This window comes from Vidua chalybeata, chromosome 7 (assembly GCF_026979565.1).
Source record: "Vidua chalybeata isolate OUT-0048 chromosome 7, bVidCha1 merged haplotype, whole genome shotgun sequence".
Classification (NCBI taxonomy): Eukaryota; Metazoa; Chordata; class Aves; order Passeriformes; family Viduidae; genus Vidua; species Vidua chalybeata.
Genome location: NC_071536.1, coordinates 29941876 through 29961556, shown reverse-complemented (window position 1 = coordinate 29961556; position 19681 = coordinate 29941876). Strand labels below are relative to the sequence as shown.

The 19681-nt window shown below is 42.8% G+C and overlaps 1 protein-coding gene across 1 annotated transcript; it reads left to right on the top strand.

Moving 5' to 3' along the window:
- The first annotated feature begins 828 nt into the window (after positions 1 to 828).
- LOC128790786 (protein mono-ADP-ribosyltransferase PARP14-like) lies at positions 829 to 18047 on the top strand. The gene is made up of 19 exons (XM_053947858.1): positions 829 to 1259; positions 1364 to 1470; positions 1558 to 1591; positions 2572 to 2646; positions 3333 to 3530; positions 3652 to 3936; positions 5221 to 5457; positions 6349 to 8606; positions 9496 to 9729; positions 10014 to 10235; positions 11234 to 11315; positions 12210 to 12359; positions 12849 to 12911; positions 13773 to 13940; positions 14796 to 15014; positions 15114 to 15701; positions 16163 to 16308; positions 16948 to 17122; positions 17337 to 18047. Exons 1-19 carry the CDS (start codon positions 1061 to 1063, stop codon positions 17624 to 17626), a joined length of 5730 nt encoding a protein of 1909 aa, XP_053803833.1. The 5' UTR covers positions 829 to 1060; the 3' UTR covers positions 17627 to 18047.
- The last annotated feature ends 1634 nt before the right edge of the window (positions 18048 to 19681 follow it).

The window sequence follows — 19681 nt, the reverse complement described above, 5'->3', positions numbered from 1 at the left end:
CCTGTGCATCTGCTTGCTCGCAGAGTGTGGGAAACTGAAAAGCCCTTGGGGTAAACACTCCTTAACAACGACTAAACTGTGAGTGTGTTGTCAATATTGTTCTCATACTACATCCACAACACAGGTCCATAACAGCTACTAAGAAGAAAATTAAGTCTATCCCAGACCAAGACGGATGTGAGGATCAAATCGTGAAATCTCAGCTACTTTTGGTCTCTCATTTCACTTTCTGTCCCTGTAAGCCAGTTCACTGATGTCAGACCCTATCAAATAACTCACCAGCTCCCATTTTTTATCTATGCCAAAGTTTGCAGGCTGAATTGTGCTTCAGAGTCCTGGTGGCTGTCATGGGAAGCTCCTGAAGCCTTTATCCTTTAACCGGATGTACAGACCTTTATTTTTTAATCATAGTTGTACAGGTTAGGATTAAATTTAGTCAATTTACAGTCACAGGAATTTTTTCAGAGTTACAGTAAGGGAGGAGAGCATGCACCTGGGCTAGTTGTGGGGAGGACAGTGCATTAAGAAACTGTATTTGTCCCAGATTTGGCCACAAGGGTAAAATACACAGCATGAAATGGCTGAAAACAAACCTTTGCAAGGGAAAGTCCTGAGCACTCTGTTGAAAACTTCCCAGCTAGCTGAAAAGTTGGTCTGAAGTACAAACCCATTGCAACCTTCCACGGCTGTGGAAGCATCTCTGGCAAAGAATGATGAAAGTGGTAATTTTAATTTGCATCATGACTTCATTTGAAAGGATAAGTCAGGGAGAGCAAGTGTTAGCCAGTGGTTGACCATTATAAGTTCAGAGGCTGAAAACACTGTGATACTTGGTTCTTTTACAGCTCTGTGGAGGCACAAGGGGCTGTGCAGCCCGGGCGCGCTCCGAGGGCGGTGACCTGCCCCGTGAGGAGGCGCGGCGGGGCCCAGGACCCCCGGCCGTCCCGATGGGCCCGGAGGCGGAGGCCTGTTCCCGGCACTGGGCGGAGCCCCAGGCATCTCGGGTTCAGCGGCCGAGAAGTGAAACCGAAAGCGGCGGGAGAGGAGCCGTCGGGCGGCCATGGAGGGGCAGCGGCCGTGCGCCTTCCCGCTGCTGGTGCGGGGGGACTGGGGCCCCGCCGAGCCGCCGCCCGCGCTCAGGAAGAAGCTGCTCTGCTACTTCCAGAGCCAGAAGCGCTCGGGCGGCGGCGAGTGCGAGCTGCGAGCCGGGACCGACAGCGGGGCCGGGCACATCCTCGTCTGCTTCGCCCGCCCCGAGGGTGAGCGGCCGGGCCGGGGCGGGAGGGGCTGATGGCGATGCCCCGCGGCTCAGACGGGCGGGGGGCGGCCGCATCCCCCTGACCGGTGCCTGCTCTGTTGGCAGTGAGGGAGCGGGTGCTGAGCCGGCCGGTCCACGAGCTCGTGTGGGGGTCCGGACAGCGGCTGTCGCTGCAGGTCACCGCGCTGCCCGCGGACGGCGGCCCCGCGCAGGTGAGGCGGGCGCGGATGAGGCGGACGCGGGTCCGGGCGGGCGGCGGAGACACCGCGGGTGACCGCTGCCCTCTCGTTCCCTTGCAGGAGGCGGGACCGGCCGGCGGGACCGAGGCGCCAGGTAGGAGCTGCGGCAGGAGCGGCGGGGGGCTCCGGTGCTGGCGAGGCACTGGCCCGGGGAGCCCTGCGGAGGAGCTGGGATGGGAAAGCAGGCGGAGCCGCTTGCTTGGCCGGGCCGGCCGAACGGCGCTGTAGCGCTTTGATTCTTTTCCCCAGCGCTCCCCTTCACTTCCCGAATCCCAAACACGATGGAATTCCTAAGGTGCAGCCCCCGAGCCACATCCCAAGCACCGGACAGACCGACCGTGCTATCACAGCTAATACAGACACACGCACACATAAACTGCACAATCAATACACCCACAGCTACTCAATACACATCTGGCTAATACACACACATAGGACTAATCAATACACACACTTGACCAATACATAGCTAATCAATGTGTGACTATCAGTACACACAGAAGTAATCCATATACACAGGGCTAATACACACACAGCTCGCTGAGCTCTGCTTTCAAAGTACCTGCCTGTGCATAGCAGGGTGATGGCACAGGCTGGAAAAGCAGTTTGGTCAATCTTACCATTGTCCTTTGTTTTCTAATGTAGCTGCATTTCCTCTTGTTCTAAACTAGGAAGCTGAGCAGTCATGCTGGGTCAAACGCATCCTGACAGAGGGTCTTCCAAAGGTCTCAGTTTTCAAAGGCACTTCCTTCCAAGGGCCAATGTCGTTAGCACTTCTTATGTTCAGTGCAGCTTTTTGTGTGAGGAAAATGCTGTAGTGCATGGCAGGACCTGCTCATGGTCATTCGTGCAGCATGACTGTGTGCTGACATTATGCCTGAGGCTTCTTGAGCTCAGAGTCTTTCTGTAACCCATTCAACATATGGTTTAAAAAGAGGAATCTGGAAGGCTGTGATTCTGACAGTGTCAAATGAAACTTAATTCAAGCTCTGTTAGCTCCTGGGTGTACATTATTGTGTCCATTTTCTTCTTAAAGTACCCAGCAACTGAGAAACCGTTGTCATTTATCTCTAGTTAATGAACCCCAGGTGTCTCTTCCCATCTGCCAGAATAAGGAAACTTCTGTGCGTACTCAGCAGAAGAAGACAGGTAAGTGTGTCACTTATCTAGTGATGACCATTGTATTCTTGCTCCTTTGGTTTTCTGGACTTTTCTGCAGCAGTGCCCTGGTCACCTTCATGGCTTGTGCTGTTTGTCTAATGTAGTGTAGGAATTGTGATCCCAGGCTAAAAGAAAGATATGTATTTTTTCCTTTCTGTGAGTTCCTTTAGAGCCCCCACTTCACTGGCCAACTCAGACAGGTCAGTTCCTTAGGGGACAGCAGTGGATGCTGGCCTTTTTTCTGTCCCTACCCAGACCTTCCCAGCTGCTGCCAGCCTTGCTGGGGCAGCCCTGTGCTGGAATATCGGGAGCTGAGTACCCCAGGTACTCCTGAGCAGCCGTGGCAGCCAGCAAATATAGACCCCAGGTGACCCACAGCTATGTCTGAACTGTGAATGGGGAGCACTGGTTCCCCTCATTGTGTCTTTGTGAAGAAGCTTTTGTATCTTCTGCTGTCCTTGCCTGGTGATGAACTGAAGCATTTCCTCCCTACGTGTTGATACAGCAGCTCCCGCTAGCGATCTGCTTAACTTTTTTGGGATTCTTACCCCGTTCTTTTCCCTGACCCTAAGTGTGATCTGAACAAAAAGTGGCGTGAAAGCTTAGAAGATGGGAAACTTGTTTTTTTTCCTTAACTTTTGCCTAAGGCATTAGGATGTGATCTTTTATTTCAGAATCATGTGAGAAATTGGAAGCAGAGAAACCAACTTCTAGGAATTCTGCTGTAGTAGTAACCACTGCCTTTGGGGAGGAAATAGAAGATGGGATTTTGGAAGTGTACTTTGAAAATAAAAGGAAGTCTGGTGGGGGGACCATTGAGTCCTATGTCAAAAAGGATGACCAAGTGATCATCACCTTTCAGAATGAGCAAGGTATGTTATGGATGTTACACTGCTTTTAAAAATAGGCCTTTGCTGGTACAGAAATGGTATATTATTGCTATTGTTTAACATGCTACTCTACTGTGACATCTCTGTTTTTCTGTGGGACTAGATGCCCAAGAAGTTTTGCAAAGAAAGCATCACTTGAGTAAAATTGATCTGGTTGTGAAGCCATGGCAAGTGGAGACTTCCCAGGAGTCATGCCAAGTTGAGAACTCCGAAGGATCCCTGCTTCCCACCGCAGTTGTGCTGGAAAATGTGAAGGACACAATAAAAGATTGCATGTTAATTATGCTGGTAGAGAATGTCAGTGGTTTGTCAGAGGAGGATGGTGATTTCAGTGTGGAAATGATACCTGAATTATCTGCTGCTGTAGTTACTTTTACTGGAAATACTGGTAAGAAGGAGTCAGAGTTGAAGCTCTTTATTAGCTACATGTTTGCATGCGTGTGTGTGAGTGAGATTAAACTGGAAGTATTATCTTTCATATTTTTAAGGTTTGATCTGATATTGTGTCCTTTTAAAGGAGGATTTACTTTACTAAAGTTAATGCCATAACCTTTATGTGTGAGGTATAGAGGCCAGTGCAAGTCAGATGTTGTAGATGCTGGCAAACCCAATGGGAAGAATGATGATGTCTAACTCCATTTCAGAAGGCTGAATGATTTCTTTATTATAATTATGTTATAATACATTAATATGCTATATAAAAGAAGATACTAAATACTACATGCTACTTCCTCTGACCATCACATCTCACTAACTCACAACTCGTGACCCTGTTCTCCAGAGCCCAGACACAGGTGGATCCGATTGGCCATCAGGCCCAAACAATCCACCATGGTCCAACCAAGCACTCACTCTGGGTAAACAATTCTCTAAACACACTCCACAAGAGAAAAACAAGGAGCAGAAATAGAAATTGTTTTCTCTTTCATTTCTCTCTGTGCACCTCAATAAAAAATCCTGAGAGAGAGAGAAATGTGCTTACCACAGTCAGAAAGAGAGCTAGTCAACACAACAGGTAGGACTAAAACCAAACTACAACTTAAAACAAGCAATGAAGGATGTACTTGGTCTGAGAACAGAAAGATGGTAAAAGCTATCCTTATCAAAAGCTGTCCTTCAGAGAAGGTGTAGGTTTTTCCGCCTTAGAAATTATTTGTCTCTCAAGTCATGCTCCAGTCCTTTGTTTTTTGGGGTAGCCTTTAGGAAGTAAGTAGATCTTTAAGAAACATAATTGTTTTTCCTTGACAGATGGAAAAGTGATTTGACTGAATATTGTGAGGATAACAGGGGGGAAATAGCCAAAATGAGAATGTATTTATCATAAAATGGAGAGAATTTGAACTGTTGATTTGTGTCTTACTAGTTGTGTACAAAGCCATAGCCCAAAAATGAACCTGATGTTGTTTTCTGCTGGAGTTAAACAAACCCAGTGATAGTCAGTAGGAAAACTAGCAGCAAATTCTGGCTGCCATCATTGTAGTCAACAATTGTGATCAACTATAAGGGGAATACTAAGTGACAGATACTGAATATGTGGAAAGAAGTAGTTTTCTGGGCAGCTCTGAGCTGATTTTGTAATTCAGTGCTTTGATCAGTGCACACGGTGGTAGTCTGCTAATGTCATGGTAGAAAAACAAGCTCCGAGTTTGATCTTTATTCTTCTCCTTTCTAGATGCAGAGGAATTTGCTAAAAAGCTCAATCAAAACCACAGAGCAAGAAAACAAAACATTACTGCATGGTGCCTTGAGCAAACAAAAAGTGTTAGGGCTGAAAATATACCACCCAACACCCCCAGTCACTATATAACTGTCTACTTTGAAAATGAGAAGTACGGCGGTGCGCAGACAGTGGATGTTCAACAGCTGCCTGATGAAGATGCAGCTATCATTACCTTTGGTGACCATAAAGGTAATGCAGAAATGCAGAGCCCTTATTTCTTTGAGAACCCCTCATGTAAAGACCAAAATGTGGATTTTCTAGAGAAAAGCCTCCTTTGCCCTTGTAAAACGGCAGATGTGGTGCTTTGCCACAGGTCTCCTGCTAACTGGAATGCAATCTTCTGTTTCGGACCAGCTGGGCATAAGGCATAGAACTTGTTCATTTTCTAGACAGTTTATTTCACCCAGGCCTTGATCCTTACAGAGTTCAGGTTGCAGTGTGAATTCCATGGAGAGTGCACAGCCCCAGGGGCACAGGGGACTTCCCCCCCACCTGCTGTCTTGGCCACCAGATGCCCATGGCAACATGCCCAGTCTGGCTTATCTCAGGGCAATTTCTTGGGCAGCTTTTTGGCTGGAGAGCAGGTGCTATGGGTTGTCCAGTCAGTGGCAGAAAGATGAGTGACTGTGAAAAGTGTAGGACAAGGGAGAGGTTGGAGGCATTGCAGTGAAGGGGAGAATTGAAGAGGAGTTGAAGGAAGGAGATGGTCTTTTGGGAAAACAGAGGAGCTGTGGTTTGAACTGCTGAGTAATAGCCCAGACAACTATGGAGCTGGGCACTTCAAGTACAGCATATAAGAGAAGTGGGGACAGAGATTATGCACACCTCCTCCCAGAGGTGTGGATGCTGTTGTGCTTGACTGTCTCTCTTCAACATTTAAAATGAATAATTCTTCAAAAATCTGGAATTATTTCTCTTTGGGTAGTGGAGGAAATGAATCTAAAAATGTTCTTAAAAATAACAAACATTATATAGAAAATATAGTTTAAAAAACCCCAAGCAATGAAAAAAAAACTTTTTAAAAGAGAAGAACTTAAGTGCTGACATTAATAACTTGAGGGGGTTGTTTGTTTCTTTTAGATGTAAAAAATATCCTGGCAAAGAAGCATTCACTCAACAAAACACCAATCTTTGTCTATCCTTACTACACCTCACTGGAAACAGCTCTGTATGGGAAGGAAGGGCCGCAGATAAAGAAGCCAGATCCAATTACATTGCCTCTGGATCCCTATATCTGGAATTATTTGCAAGGAAATAGTAGCTTAATTGAAGCAATAGACCATGAAATGGCAAAGTGTAATTGTGTGCCAGTATGGCCTGACGCCCTCTGTGCAGATCCAGAAGTTACTTTGCATCCTTCAGCTATTTTTTCTGAGCGGAAGAGATCAGTATCTCGATTGGTTAAGGCATGGAAAGAAGAAGTTTCCACAGCATTTTCACACACCATATCAAAATATGAAGCAATTCAATGTCAAGTAAGCACAGAGGTGTGGGAAGCCATTAGGAACAGCTTTCCCCATGATGAAGTTCTCATGATCCCAAATATTTCCAAGGATTTACATGTTCTAGTAGGTGAAAAAAAAGTTGTGAAGAAGGTTGAAAAAGAACTGAAGCTTCTGATTGAAAAGGCCACCAGAGAAATTGAAAGAGAAAAACAAAGAACTGAACTGAAAGTTAAGACAGTGAATCCAGGGGAATATGGAATTTTACGGATTACTGGTCTTGAAGAAAAATTTCGTACAGAGTTCCCAGACCTGCAAATAACTTACGATAATTTGCAGAAGAGCATTAGCCTATCTGGAGTGCCTGAGGAAGTCTACAAAATAAAAGGAGAAATACTTGATCATATACACAAAATGGCAAAGAAAACAATTAATGTCCACCCTTACATTTTTCAGTTTTTAGAGCATACTGATAATGAAACCCTGTCACAGAGCCTGTTTATATCAAAACAAATCAATGTCTTTTATGAGCTTGGTGCGGGAGAGATCATCCTGAATGGGGATGCTCCTGAAGATCTGCTAAAAGCAGAGGAAGAAATAAAGAAAGAACTGGACTACAAAAGTATTACTTTGGAGGATGAGTCAGTCCTCCAGAAGGAGGAATGGCAGATGCTAGCCAAGGAAAACTGCTCTAATGGAGATGTAGCAGTCACTCAGGCAGAGACTCAGATCATGATTGCTGGTCTTTCTGAAGCTGTAGCAAAAGCCTTTGAGGAACTTTCCAACTTTATAGATGAAAACACAGAGGTGCAAAAGGTCATTGAAGGAAAGCCAATGGCACTCGTAAAGTTTTTTAAGAAAGAGAAGGTCAGTGATTGGGCTGACTTACCAAACAAAGGTGTGAAAGTTGACTTTAGCACACAGAAAAACTGTGAAGTCATAACATTGAGTGGGCCGAAGACAAAAGTGCTGGAGGGAGTCAGCTTAGTTGAGCGAATTCTATCTGGCCTGCATTTTAAGCGTGTGGTAATTGACTTGCCAGGAGCCAAGGCATATATAAAAGAGCAAGCACACCTTTTGGCCCCCCATATAAAAGAAGTGTTCAAGTGTTTAGTCATACTGGAAGAGCAGCCAGAAGAACAGCTGAAAGAACAAAAACAACATAGTAACAGAGGCGAGCTCTATATGCAGGTGACCATGGGTGAAACTGTAATTGCGCTTTATAAAGGTAACTTGTGCACTCATCCTGTTGATGTTGTGGTGAATGCATCTAATGAAGACCTAAAACACATTGGTGGCCTGGCTGATGCACTCTCAAGAGCAGCTGGGCCAGCGCTGCAGGAGGAGTGCGATGAGCTGGTGAGGAAGCTCGGGAGTTTGCAGCCTGGTGACACAGTGATCACGCGCGCCGGGAACCTGCCCTGCAAGAACGTCATTCACGCTGTCGGGCCCAGGTGGAACAGGGAGAAAGCAGCAGTGTGTGTGAACTTGTTGAGGAAGACCGTGAAAAAATGTTTACAGCTAGCTGAAATACACAAGCATTGCTCCATAGCTCTGCCTGCTATAAGTGGAGGGATTTTTGGCTTCCCAATGGAACTGTGTACTTACTTGATTGTATCCTCCATCAAGGAGACCTTGGAAGAGTCCAAGGGGAACAGCACTTTGAAGGAGGTTCATCTTGTGGGTTTTGCACAGGATAACATTCAGGCTTTCAGCAAGGCATTTAGAGAAGTGTTTTCAGAGTCTTCAGCTTCCTACAGGTCACTGCATCGTGACAGTACAGTTCCTCAACCTAGGCAGAGGAGAACTTCTAAGCGTATTAAGAACTTCCCCTTCATAACAACTCAGGAAGGCCTTAACATCGTGCTGCAAACAGGAAGCATTGAAGATGCTGCAGTAAGTGTTCTAAATTATCTCCTTTTGAAATAAAAAGTGGGTACTTTTGTGTCTTTTTTTAAAACTAATAAACACTAAACCAATGTCATTGGTGAACACTGGCATGAAACATGCAGTTTCATGGTATTGCACTTCCTGTGGAGAACCAGTGATTTTGATAATTGATTTCTGGTTGCCTCCTGCACTGAATTTCTGTTAGCTGGCTAATAGATACTGTACTGGGATTGCCAATACTGGAAGCAGTATTGGCAAGTATTGGAAGCAGTCCTCTGTCCAGGACCCTTCTGCAAAACCTCTGAGGAGTGGATGCCTCCCACAGCTTGTGCATGCTGCTCCTCCAGTTGGCCAGGGCAGAATATATATTAAAATGTGTATGGGGCCCTTCCTAAGGAGCTAAATATAGGGTTTTTTACAATGTTCAGTGCTCTTTGTATTTCTTTCATTCATAAGTTACTGCTTTTCTCACTTCTTTCTCCTTAGATTACCCCAAGTCTTGTTTGTCTTCAGCATCTGCTTGTCCCCCTACACCAGCCATGCATGGGAGGCCCTGCCTACCTCAGTGAACTCACATTTTGGTTTGTGAGCCTCTCGAGAACAAACTTGAAAAAATGTTTTTCAGATGGAGGTAGAATGAATAAACAAGGAATGCAGAATTGTCACTCCCATTAGGCTGAATTTAATTTAATAGTTAACTCAATTTTTGTTTCTTTGGGCAGGCTCATGATATTAGAATTGAGCATAATTCTGGTTTATTCCAAAACTTTGTTCTCTCTGGTTGTTGTCGCAAAAATTTACCTTGTAGACCATCAGGCAGGCTGTATTTGGTTATCCAATGCAAAATTTAAATTTGATACTTACAAGCTAGAGTTTTTGCTTGTGTGTTTTTCAGACATCCATTGTTGTCGTCAGTGTTGGCAAAGATCTCCAGCTTGACAAAGGGCCACTTGGTAAAGCTTTGCTAAGCAAGGCAGGGCCAATGCTTCAGACAGGCTTGAACAAAGAAGGTGGAGGAAGAATACCTGAGGAAGGATCTGTGTTGAAAACTAAAGGTTACAATCTGGCTTGCAGTGTTGTGCTTCATGCTGTGCTACCTATGTGGTCCCAGAAAAACACACCTTCAAAGGTAAAAGGGTCTTTATTTGCCTGAATTTTTCTGGGATTCATAGTGTGTTTAATGCCACTTTTCCTCTGAAATGGGAGATAGTGTCATAGAAGATGAGAGAGTTTGATCCATTCTTTTTTAACTGTGGGCTGATCCCTCGCTGAAGAATAAATTCCTTGTGAATTCCTTGTGTATGGAATTAATATGTATTTTAATACCAAGAGATAGCTGAAAGGGAAAGTGTTACATTACACATACTGGGAAAAAGTACCACCAGTAACTGAAAAAATAATTGTGCTTTACAGGTCTTGGGTGACATAATCACAAAATGCCTGGAGATTGCTGAAGAACTGTCTTTGAAATCAATTACTTTTCCAGCAATTGGGACAGGGAATTTAGAATTCCCAAGATCAGTTGTTGCTAAATTATTGTTTGACAAAGTGTTTGAATTCAGTAGTGAAAAAAGAGTAAATTCTCTTGAAGAAGTTCACTTCCTATTGCACACAAAAGACACAGCTAATATTCAGGTGAGTTACTGTGGTTTCCTCTCTCTATTATATTATGGTATGTCTGAGTCTGTCTCATGATACTTGGCTATCTGATGATACTCAAAGAATCTGCAAGGTGCTTGTTCATATACTAAAGGAAAAGTTTGCTGACAGTCTCTCTCATCTATACTGAAGGTTGCCTTTTTAGTTCTACTTCCCATGGTCACCAGTGTATCAAGTACAGTCCTGCTCCCTTCCTATCCTTTTCTGTTTCCTGAGAATTATACATACAAAAGTGCAATTACTCTGTATCTCATGCACTCACCTAATTCTTCAGTCTGTAGGTCAGACAAGTTTGCTGTAACTACTGCTTCAGTGCCTGTACTCTTGGCAAACAGGTGTGCTTTTAATGGAGTGCTGGTGTCTTTTTAGGAGGAATCTTTGTGTTAGGATTGCTGTGCTGGTAAACTTCTCCAGTAGAATCATAAATGTATTCTCCATCACCCTCTCTTCAGTGTCCCATTAGCATAACTTTTCTACATCCACACTCAAGTTACTCATTTCACACCGAAAGAGAGCAGTCACACTGTGAATTGATGTCCAGAAAAGTGTTCCTACATTTGTTGCCTTCTGTACTCTGTGCAAGAGCTGATACTTTTTGAAAGGCTAAACTTGAAGGCACTGTGTCAAAGCCTGAGCTATTGTGCACAGAGCAGGGTGGCATTCCCTGTAAGAGCTGAGCTAGCATGAACTACTCGCTCACTGTAAGGATGCCTTCTGCTGCTGTACCCCTGTGGAGTGGTAAAAGCTACCCCTGTAGCTTTGACTCGGTTATTTGTGATTCTGTGCATTGCTCACACCGAGCAGCCTTGCTCTCTGAGAACATCTGTCAGGGCTTGCCCATCAGCATTGTGGCAGATGATGTGAAGTAATTTGCATTTAGTTCTTTCTAAATGTTTTTTTAGCTTTGCTTTTCAAACCTTTATTTCCACTGTGTGAAGACTTCTACAGGGGTTGATTGTAATTTCATTCTCTAGGAATTTTCAGATGAACTTGAAAAAAGATCTGTAGCTGTGAAAGGGCAGAAGCCTGCTCCAAATGATGCTAGCCCAAGCACAGGTAAGGTTTATTCACAGAAGCTGTGTGCCTACTGATTTTTATTTTCAAGTATTCCAGGGAATGCATTCATTATGGATATTTAAGTACTTGCTTGGTGAGCATGTCATTCCCAAAGTCTGAGTGGCTGCTGTAAAGGCCATATTTTCAGGCTGAGTGTCTGTTATGTCTGAAATAAGGTAAGAGATGCTAAGGGAAAAAGTGTTCCTGTGATTCTTTATCTGGATAGTGCCCCTGCAAATAGGAACAGCAGAAGTTATAAGGTATAAAGGCATCAGCAGTGCTTTTTCTTATATTGCTGCAGCAGTAGATTAAACTGTGAACAAGGCAGTGTCTTCCTCTGTCCTGGGAAGACAGGTGGGATCCTGGGTATGTGTGTTGAAGTGGTCTCTTTGAAATACTCCTAAATCTTTTATGTGTTCAGATGAATAGCAAAACCAAACTGAAATGTCTTTCTTAATGGAACTGCAGCCTGTAGAAAAATTAGTTACATGTCGAAAACTTAATTACGATTTTACAAATAACACATGCGTAAAAAGTTGCACCTTTTCAAGAAGTAGAGAACCTGCCTGGAAACACTGTGAGACACAGGAGCAAGGGAGTGAGACTTGGAAAGTTTGCTGCTCTCTTACATTGGAGTTTTGCAATGGTAAAATGTCACCAAGTAGTGTCTGCATAACAGGTGTGCAGCAAAACACGTTCCCTGCCATCCTGCCATGATAGAAATGATGGGAATGAGGGCAGGTTGAGTACAGACTTGTTTGAGAAAGAATGATTTTCAGTTAGCATGGCAGGCAATCCTTTCCACAAGCTGAGTCTGTAGCCAAACTGTGGTCTGGCAGGCATTGTACCCAAATCCCTCCTTTCTGCTTAGGGTCTGTATTTCATTCTCTGCAGCTTTTTCTGCTGTCCCTTCAACCTCAGCAGACAATGTGCCTGAAATGACAATTGGCTCCATCGTGTTCCGTGTGGCAGAAGGTGATATTACCAAGGAGGAGGGAGATGTCATTGTAAACATAACAAACCAAGCCTTCAACCTCAAAACAGGTATTTTAATTGATATTATTTGTGTGCTTGGAAGGGCTGGGAAAGAAGAGCAGCAAATATTTTTCTTCAATGCTTTAAGCCCTTATATTTGTTTCACAGTGTAGTTTCTGTTTTGCTTCTTGGGGTACAAAAGTTCAATTAGGAAGTGTCTGAACTTTATTCACTTGTTTATCTATTTTACAGGACAGCATGTTTAAGACTCCCTTGCAGAAAGGGAAACTAATAATCTTTTTATAGAGCACCTCTCAGACTAAAGGAGGAGACAAACATCAGTGAGGTTTTGACCTTAGTGAAACTTGTTAGGTACTCAAAACATCAGTTTGAATTGAAAAAGCATATAAGGCTAAAATTTTGGCTACAGTCTTTTTAATTTATAATCTGTAATATTATCAGAATTGAGATGATTTAGATGTGATGAGGCATACAGTTCTGCCTCAGATGGGACTTTAACAGCAGTAACGTGGATCCATGTTGCTCTTCTCATTTAAGGTGTCTCCAGAGCAATTCTGAATGGTGCTGGAAAAGCAGTTGAAGATGAATGTGGTGTACTAGGTATGGCACAACATTTCTGACTTTTCCAAAGGTGCTACTCTGACTACTGTAGTTCCATTGGCATTACACACTGTGTTACAGCAACTAGTTTTTAATCAGTTAATGTGATATTTGTAAAACATCTCATGAGGAAGAAAAAGAAAAATCTTCAGGAGGAGACAGCTTCTAAGCATACATAAAGATCCAAATCTATTGTTATTGTTATCCTCATATTCCAATAAATATTTCCTTGATAAAAACAGAGTCAACATCAAACAGAGCCATGAGCAAGGGGTGATGCTGGCAAAAATGTTAATATAGAAATAATTTGTAGGCCAAATACAGCTGTTGGACAGCAACTATAATGAAAGAGGAGTAAAGATGGATGAATATGTGGTTTAAAACACCAGAAAATAAGGGAAGTGGGAAATATGCAGGTGAGGAGGTCACCTTGGAAGACCAACCAAAGGAAACGAATTCTGTGGAAGAGATCCAAGGTAAACAAGCTGTTCTTGCACAGGTCAAGAGGGTAATTCGGGCTAGGTGGCCTGCAGGTAGATGGCATATTCATGTGTGTGTGTGTGTGTGTGTGTGTATACAGAGTGCCAGTCTTCATTAAGTTCTCCAAGTTTACTGAGCAAACCCGATAAATAAAGGCACACACTAAATTTATTTGCCAAAGGAGGCAAATATTTTACAAAAATAAACCAAGTTCTTGTGCCTTGGAAGAGAAAATTGAGTGAAGGGGTTGCTCACTTTATGGAAGGAGACACAAAGCTTATCCTGGTGCATATTTCTCACCATTTCTTATTTCCTAATGAGGACTAATACACATCTATATTGGGGATAATTGTTGATTATTTTCTCCTACTTATGTTTCAGCCCACCAAACTGACAAGAACTATATCATCACCCAGGCAGGAAACCTGCCATGCAAAAAAATAATGCATTTTGTTTACCAAAATGATATCAGGTCCCTGGTTTCCCAAGTGCTTCAGGAGTGTGAACTGCAGCAGTACACCTCTGTCGCCTTCCCAGCAATTGGAACAGGTCTGTGTCTCCCTTTTCTGAAAAGGGTTCAGTGCATGTGATTCTGCTGATCTCAGGGCTCAAGTGGTGAGTTTGATTTATCTGGAGATGCTGTTATTTGGTGAAAATATATTTGGAAATATGCAGTCTTCAAAAATGTTATTAGAGACTTATGAAAGCTAGAAAGCTTGACTCCTTACAGTGATCTAGTACATAAAGAGGATGACTTTTCTAAAGCCAACAGGGATTCAAAGGTATGTCTGTGCTTGCTGAAGAACCTGCAGCCTGGTATATGTGGGCAGCTCATCGGAGAGTGGCCAAGGAGGTACTTCTCCATTGCTGAAATCAGTAGATGATGGAACTCTGGCCACCAGCTGCACAAGTAGGATTGATACAAGTGGAGCACAAGCCTGTCAAAAAGCCCCAATTGTCCCTTTTTCTTCTGTTCTCTTTTTCAGTTAGTTTGGTAGAAATCCCTGGAGCTGGAGAATCCAGAGCTGCACCCCATGCACGTGGGAACCTCTTGCATTAATAAAACTAGGCTTGCATTTTGATCAAGGAATGGACTACTGGGCCACTGAGTAGCAGGCCTGTGGCCTATTAGTTACCCAAGCATATCATCTACATCATAACCTGATAGGTTGCGAAGCTAACAAAAGGAACCTTCCATTTTTCCCTTACTGGAAGGGTGGTCCCCAACTTTCTTTTCCTGATGCATAGAAATCTTTCTTAATTGCCAGCTTGATGTTATTCTCAACCTGTTTATGATTCAGGTGATGGTGTGGGTATATTCAAACCTGTTCTTTTAAAGATGTTTTAATAATCTGTAACAGTTATTAACACTTTCTAGAGCAAAATATCTGCATCTTTTTTCAGGAGAGGCACGCCGCAATCCAGCTGAGGTAGCTGACAACATGATAGAGGCAGTAACTGACTTTGCCAAAAGGAATTCTGCCACGTCTGTGAAAACTATTAAAGTTGTCATCTTTCAGCCACATCTGATGAGTGTGTTCCAAGCAAGCATGCAGAAAAGAGAAAAGTCTACTGCAACACGAATCAAATCATTTGTTTCCAAGGCATATCACGTGGGTAAATGTAAGTAGATGTCACTTAAGTACAGGTTATAGATCAACCTGTTTAGCACCAGCTAAAAAAGATTTATATTAATGGCAATATTTATGTATTTTAATGTAGCACTCTGGAGCTCTGAGAAACATTCCCCAAAGGAAAAAAACAAAGTGGTTTTGGAAAAGAAAATTGACCTGGCTGTTGTGCAGATTTGTGGTGAAAATAAAAAAGAAGTGGAAGAAGCTGAAAAGTGGCTGAGAAGTGCAATTTCAAGAGAACAATCTCAAACAGAAATTGTAGATGAGACTATCTCTCATTTCGATGAAGAAGAGAATGAAGAACTGGATGACCTAGAAAAGAAATTAAAAATTTGTCTTAATTTGAAGGGTACCCGTATTGAAATTTCAGGGGTTGCAAAAGATGTCTGCCTGGCTTCTTTAGCTGTTCATAAAATGATCCTCAGGGTAAAAGCTGCTAAAGAGTCCCAGGCAAAACTTTTACAAAATTCAGTTGAATGGAAATATTTTGAAAAGGATTCTTATGTACCCTTCAACAGTCTCACAAATGTGGAGTTGGAAAATGCTTACAAGGGAAAGCAGAAAACTGTTGAAGTCACCATTGGTGAGCGAATATACACAGTGGATATGGAACATAAGACTGCTGTGGATGCCCGGGGAAGCCAGATATCCGTTATACGTATTGACAAATCTGAAGGTAAGGAAAAGCATCTTGACAGACTGATGTTCCCATGTGACAACCTGCTTGCACCCAGTAAGAGAAAGGAGAAGGGAATGATGAGAATATTTAAAATACATATTAGGAGCTTTGTGCAGGTGCTTTTCTGGAGAATGTGGAAAGGAACAGAATTGGGAAATAAAAGAACTTTGCAGCTATTTAAAATATTTTGAAAAGAGAGTAATGCCTTCTGATGTTCTTACACAGGTTTACTAGCAATAATGTTCTTGTAGCAATTGTCACGCTAGATCTCAGCTCACTTCTGTTCTTGAGTCGTATCCTCTTCCATTTACTGCTGGTGCTTTACAATACAGGGAAATCCTTCTTTCCCAGTCATCCATAATGAAGATGTGTGGACTTCTAGAAGGATTTGTAGCAGGTCAGGTTTCATTTTAGGCAGGGGATTTGGGTGAATATGAGTGATCGTGTTTCTTCTGCAGATCAAAAGTCAACAGTGCCCCCTCCAACGTGGGACCCTATGGAAAATGAGCAACTCAAAATAGTGGAACTAAAACCAGACTCAAGAGAGTATAAAGATGTGCAAGAAAGGTTTCTGCAGACCTGTCAGTTATACAAAATTGAAAAGGTAAAAGCAAGTAATCATTTCTGAGCATAAATAACTTAATGGCAAGCGATGAAGGATACTGATAACAGAAAAATAAATTCCCCTGGGATTTCTAAAGTTGGGACGAGTCTTTCTGGCTGTCATTAACTTTATTCAGCTTTAATCAGTTCAATGTTGCAGTAGAGGTATTTGGAGCAGCTCTTAAGCAGTCATTTCTTCAGCTCCAGGGGACAGTGCTCTTCCTTGGAATGGTTTTTGCTGTAGCAGAGCACATGTTTTGCCCATATGCCTTGTGTGTTGTGCATATGGGCAAAACATCATAACCTGGTTGGTTGCCAAGCCAACAAAAGGATGTGCACATGCCATGCACATATGCCACATGTGCTGTGCAGACCCAGCAGGCATCTACAGCCTGGAAACCTGTGAAAAGCTCCTGTATTGTTTCCCAGGAAGTGTTTGTCTCATGGTTTGGGCTGGGTTCTGCTATCTGCCATGCCAAAGTTTGGAAGGATTTGACTAATTTATTTAATCATCTGATGTATGTGTATTGGAGCTAGGAGGGGAATCTTGGAAGCCAATTGATTGGTTGATAGGCTAATTTTTTTCATGACAGCAACCTACCCACTTTCTTTCTTTCTGTCTTACTTTCAAACTTCACAGATTGAAAGGGTACAGAACCTATATTTCTGGAAAAGTTACCAAATAAAAAAGTGTGAAATAGATAAAAAAAATGGCGACAGAAATAATGAGAGGCTTCTGTTTCATGGGACAAGTCAGGAGTCATTAACCCTTATCAACAAACATGGATTTAACCGCAGCTATGCTGGAATGAATGGTAATGTAACTTTCAAAACAACTCTTGTTTTCCCTTATAGGGCTTGGACTGATTTGTCATGCCATCTATACTCCTACCTTGTATGCAAAATTATTTATTTTGTTGTATCTCCCTATTGCAAATAAAAAGCAGAGTTGTCCAGAGATTCTGAAGGTGGAAGATAAGGAATTGCTGCTACTGAAACACTCACAAACCTTTGCTTTTCTGACTACAGCTGCAAACTTTGGAAATGGAACATACTTTGCTGTTAATGCCTCCTATTCTGCCAATGACACCTACTCTAAACCGGATGTGAATGGGAGGAAATACATGTACTTGGCCCGAGTCCTTGTTGGAGAATATTCTCTGGGGAAAAAAGGATCAATTACTCCAGCACGAAAAAATGTTAGCAACTCTGTAGATCTGTATGATAGTTCAACTGATAACATGAGCCAGCCATCTATGTTCATAATTTTTAATGACATTCAAGCTTACCCAGAATACCTTATCACTTTTACTAAGTAAGTATTTTGATTGCAGCCACAACTGCGTGTCTTCCAGCCTTTATGTAGGATAGAAACATCTGTAACAAAACACTCAACAAAAACAATAAAGAGTTGTGTCAAATTAAATTCTGACTTGATTTAAGCAATCTCTGGCAATTTCTGATCCCCCTGAAGCTTGTTGATACTTGGAGCAGTTGAATGTATTAAGACTCGAGCACAATATTGTACCGCATTCCTCTTTTAGATTACCTAGTGAGCCTTTGTACTGTATCAGCCACACAGACTTAGGGCCTTCCTAATTGCTGGTGGGGAATTGGAAGGGATAATGCAGCCACAGACTGTTCAGTGTTGCATTTCTGATGCCTTCTTACACTCTGTGACAATCTCATAACTAGTTATGTTAGAGCAGTTTTCAATAAAGGAACCAGTTGTACTAAATAGTTTGTGTTTGTCTAAACTTCTTTGAACATTTAGCATTGGTTTTTAACCAGTGAACTTCAATGAACTTGACATTACAGACAGGGAATGACTTGTTTTTAATACAATAACCCTGCTGCTTTGCAGCACCCCCAACTTTGAAAAGCCCGTGGCTCCTCTGAATGTATTCGGTTTGACTTACTTGGTTGTATGATTAAGAAAAAAAAATCTTCCACTGCTTTCTTTACACAGTTAAGTTACTATTACAGTTTTACCATGGGTTGGTGTGTCCCTATGAGCAATAAGTACTTTAGGGTAACTGTGGCCAAGGGACACCTTTTCTAGGGAAGGTGGTGTGAATAACATGAACATGAACCTCAGGCTGTGCATTTGCACATCCCATAACTCCTTCTGTGACTGCACTGGCACTGCTCACTTTGGAATTTTTTGCTTTTTACTATGTAAAAAAACTTTTTTTGTGGTTAGAAAAGTTCAGTTTTCTGGCCACTGAAAATTGCTGACTGTTGAGATCAAGTGTGTTGAAATCAATTTAACCTAGAGCTGGAGATCAAGGTATTGGTATGGGGGCCAAAAGCCTTAAGTTTTTCTTGTACAGTGAATAAACTTATTAAATCCTCGTCACAAATAGCTGTGGCCAGTGGTTCATCAGCATGCCAGGAGCCAGAGGAGATGGCTCCAGGTCTTCATTGCTGCTGATGGGTCACTGGTACCAGTCTGACCATTCTCTCCGGGAGCCAGTACTGCATCAGGTCTCAGCTTCCCCAGTGCCACAAGAGGACACCAAGTAGTTTTTTTCACCAGTGGTTGCATTACAGGTACCTAAGGCATGAAGCCTGGGGCAGAAACCTGTCATCCTGGGTTTTGTGCAGGCCATGAGTGGCAGAGGCTGCTTTTCCAGAGGGGTTTATTCTAACAGGCAAAGGCCCGTCAGAGGCAAGAGTGTACAAAGGGACTGAGAATCATTGAATAGTCTGAATTGGAAGGGACCCACAAGGATCATCAAGTTCTAGCTCCTGGCCCTGCACAGGACATCCCCCAGAGTCACATCATGTGCCTGAGAGTATTGTCCAAATCGTTTTTGAATGCTGTCAGGCTTGGTGCTATCACCACTTCCCTGGGGAGCCTGTTCCAGTGCACAACCACCCTCTGAGTGAAGAGCTTTTTCCTGATACCCAACCTAAATCTCCCCTGACACAACTTGTTCCACCCTGATCTTGTTCCTCTGGCAGCAATGATGCAAAATGTGGAATATGTAAAAACTTTCTTAAGGAACCATGTTCTTTGGTGTTTGATCTTTGTACACTCTCAAGTTTAATCAACAAGAAAGGAGATTTCATCCAATAAACAGGTAGCTAGCAAGTAAGCTCTAACTGATGTCCAGGTGTTAGGAAAACAAATTACTTGTTAGTAGAATTGCCTTGTTAAGGTTTAGGCCTCAACATGTTTCAGTGATTTGAGACTTAGGAGGAGGTTAACAAGGCTTGGGAAGAAAGATTTACCGCTGATAGTGGGCACAAAGAATGCAGAATTTACAGGCCACAAGGACATTTGGCAGAAGCCCCAAGATAAGGAAGAAATAAATAAAGACAGTTCAGCAAGCATGCTGAATCAGCTCTTACTGGGCTAAAGTAGTTCT

Excerpts from the sequence above, each read along its gene's own strand:
- LOC128790786 (XM_053947858.1), top strand. The coding sequence starts at position 1,061 with ATGGAGGGGCAGCGGCCGTGCGCCTTCCCGCTGCTGGTGCGGGGGGAC. Across the intron at positions 2,647-3,332 it reads TACTCAGCAGAAGAAGACAG|AATCATGTGAGAAATTGGAA; the intron begins GTAAGTGTGTCA and ends CTTTTATTTCAG. Across the intron at positions 10,236-11,233 it reads AAGACACAGCTAATATTCAG|GAATTTTCAGATGAACTTGA; the intron begins GTGAGTTACTGT and ends TTCATTCTCTAG.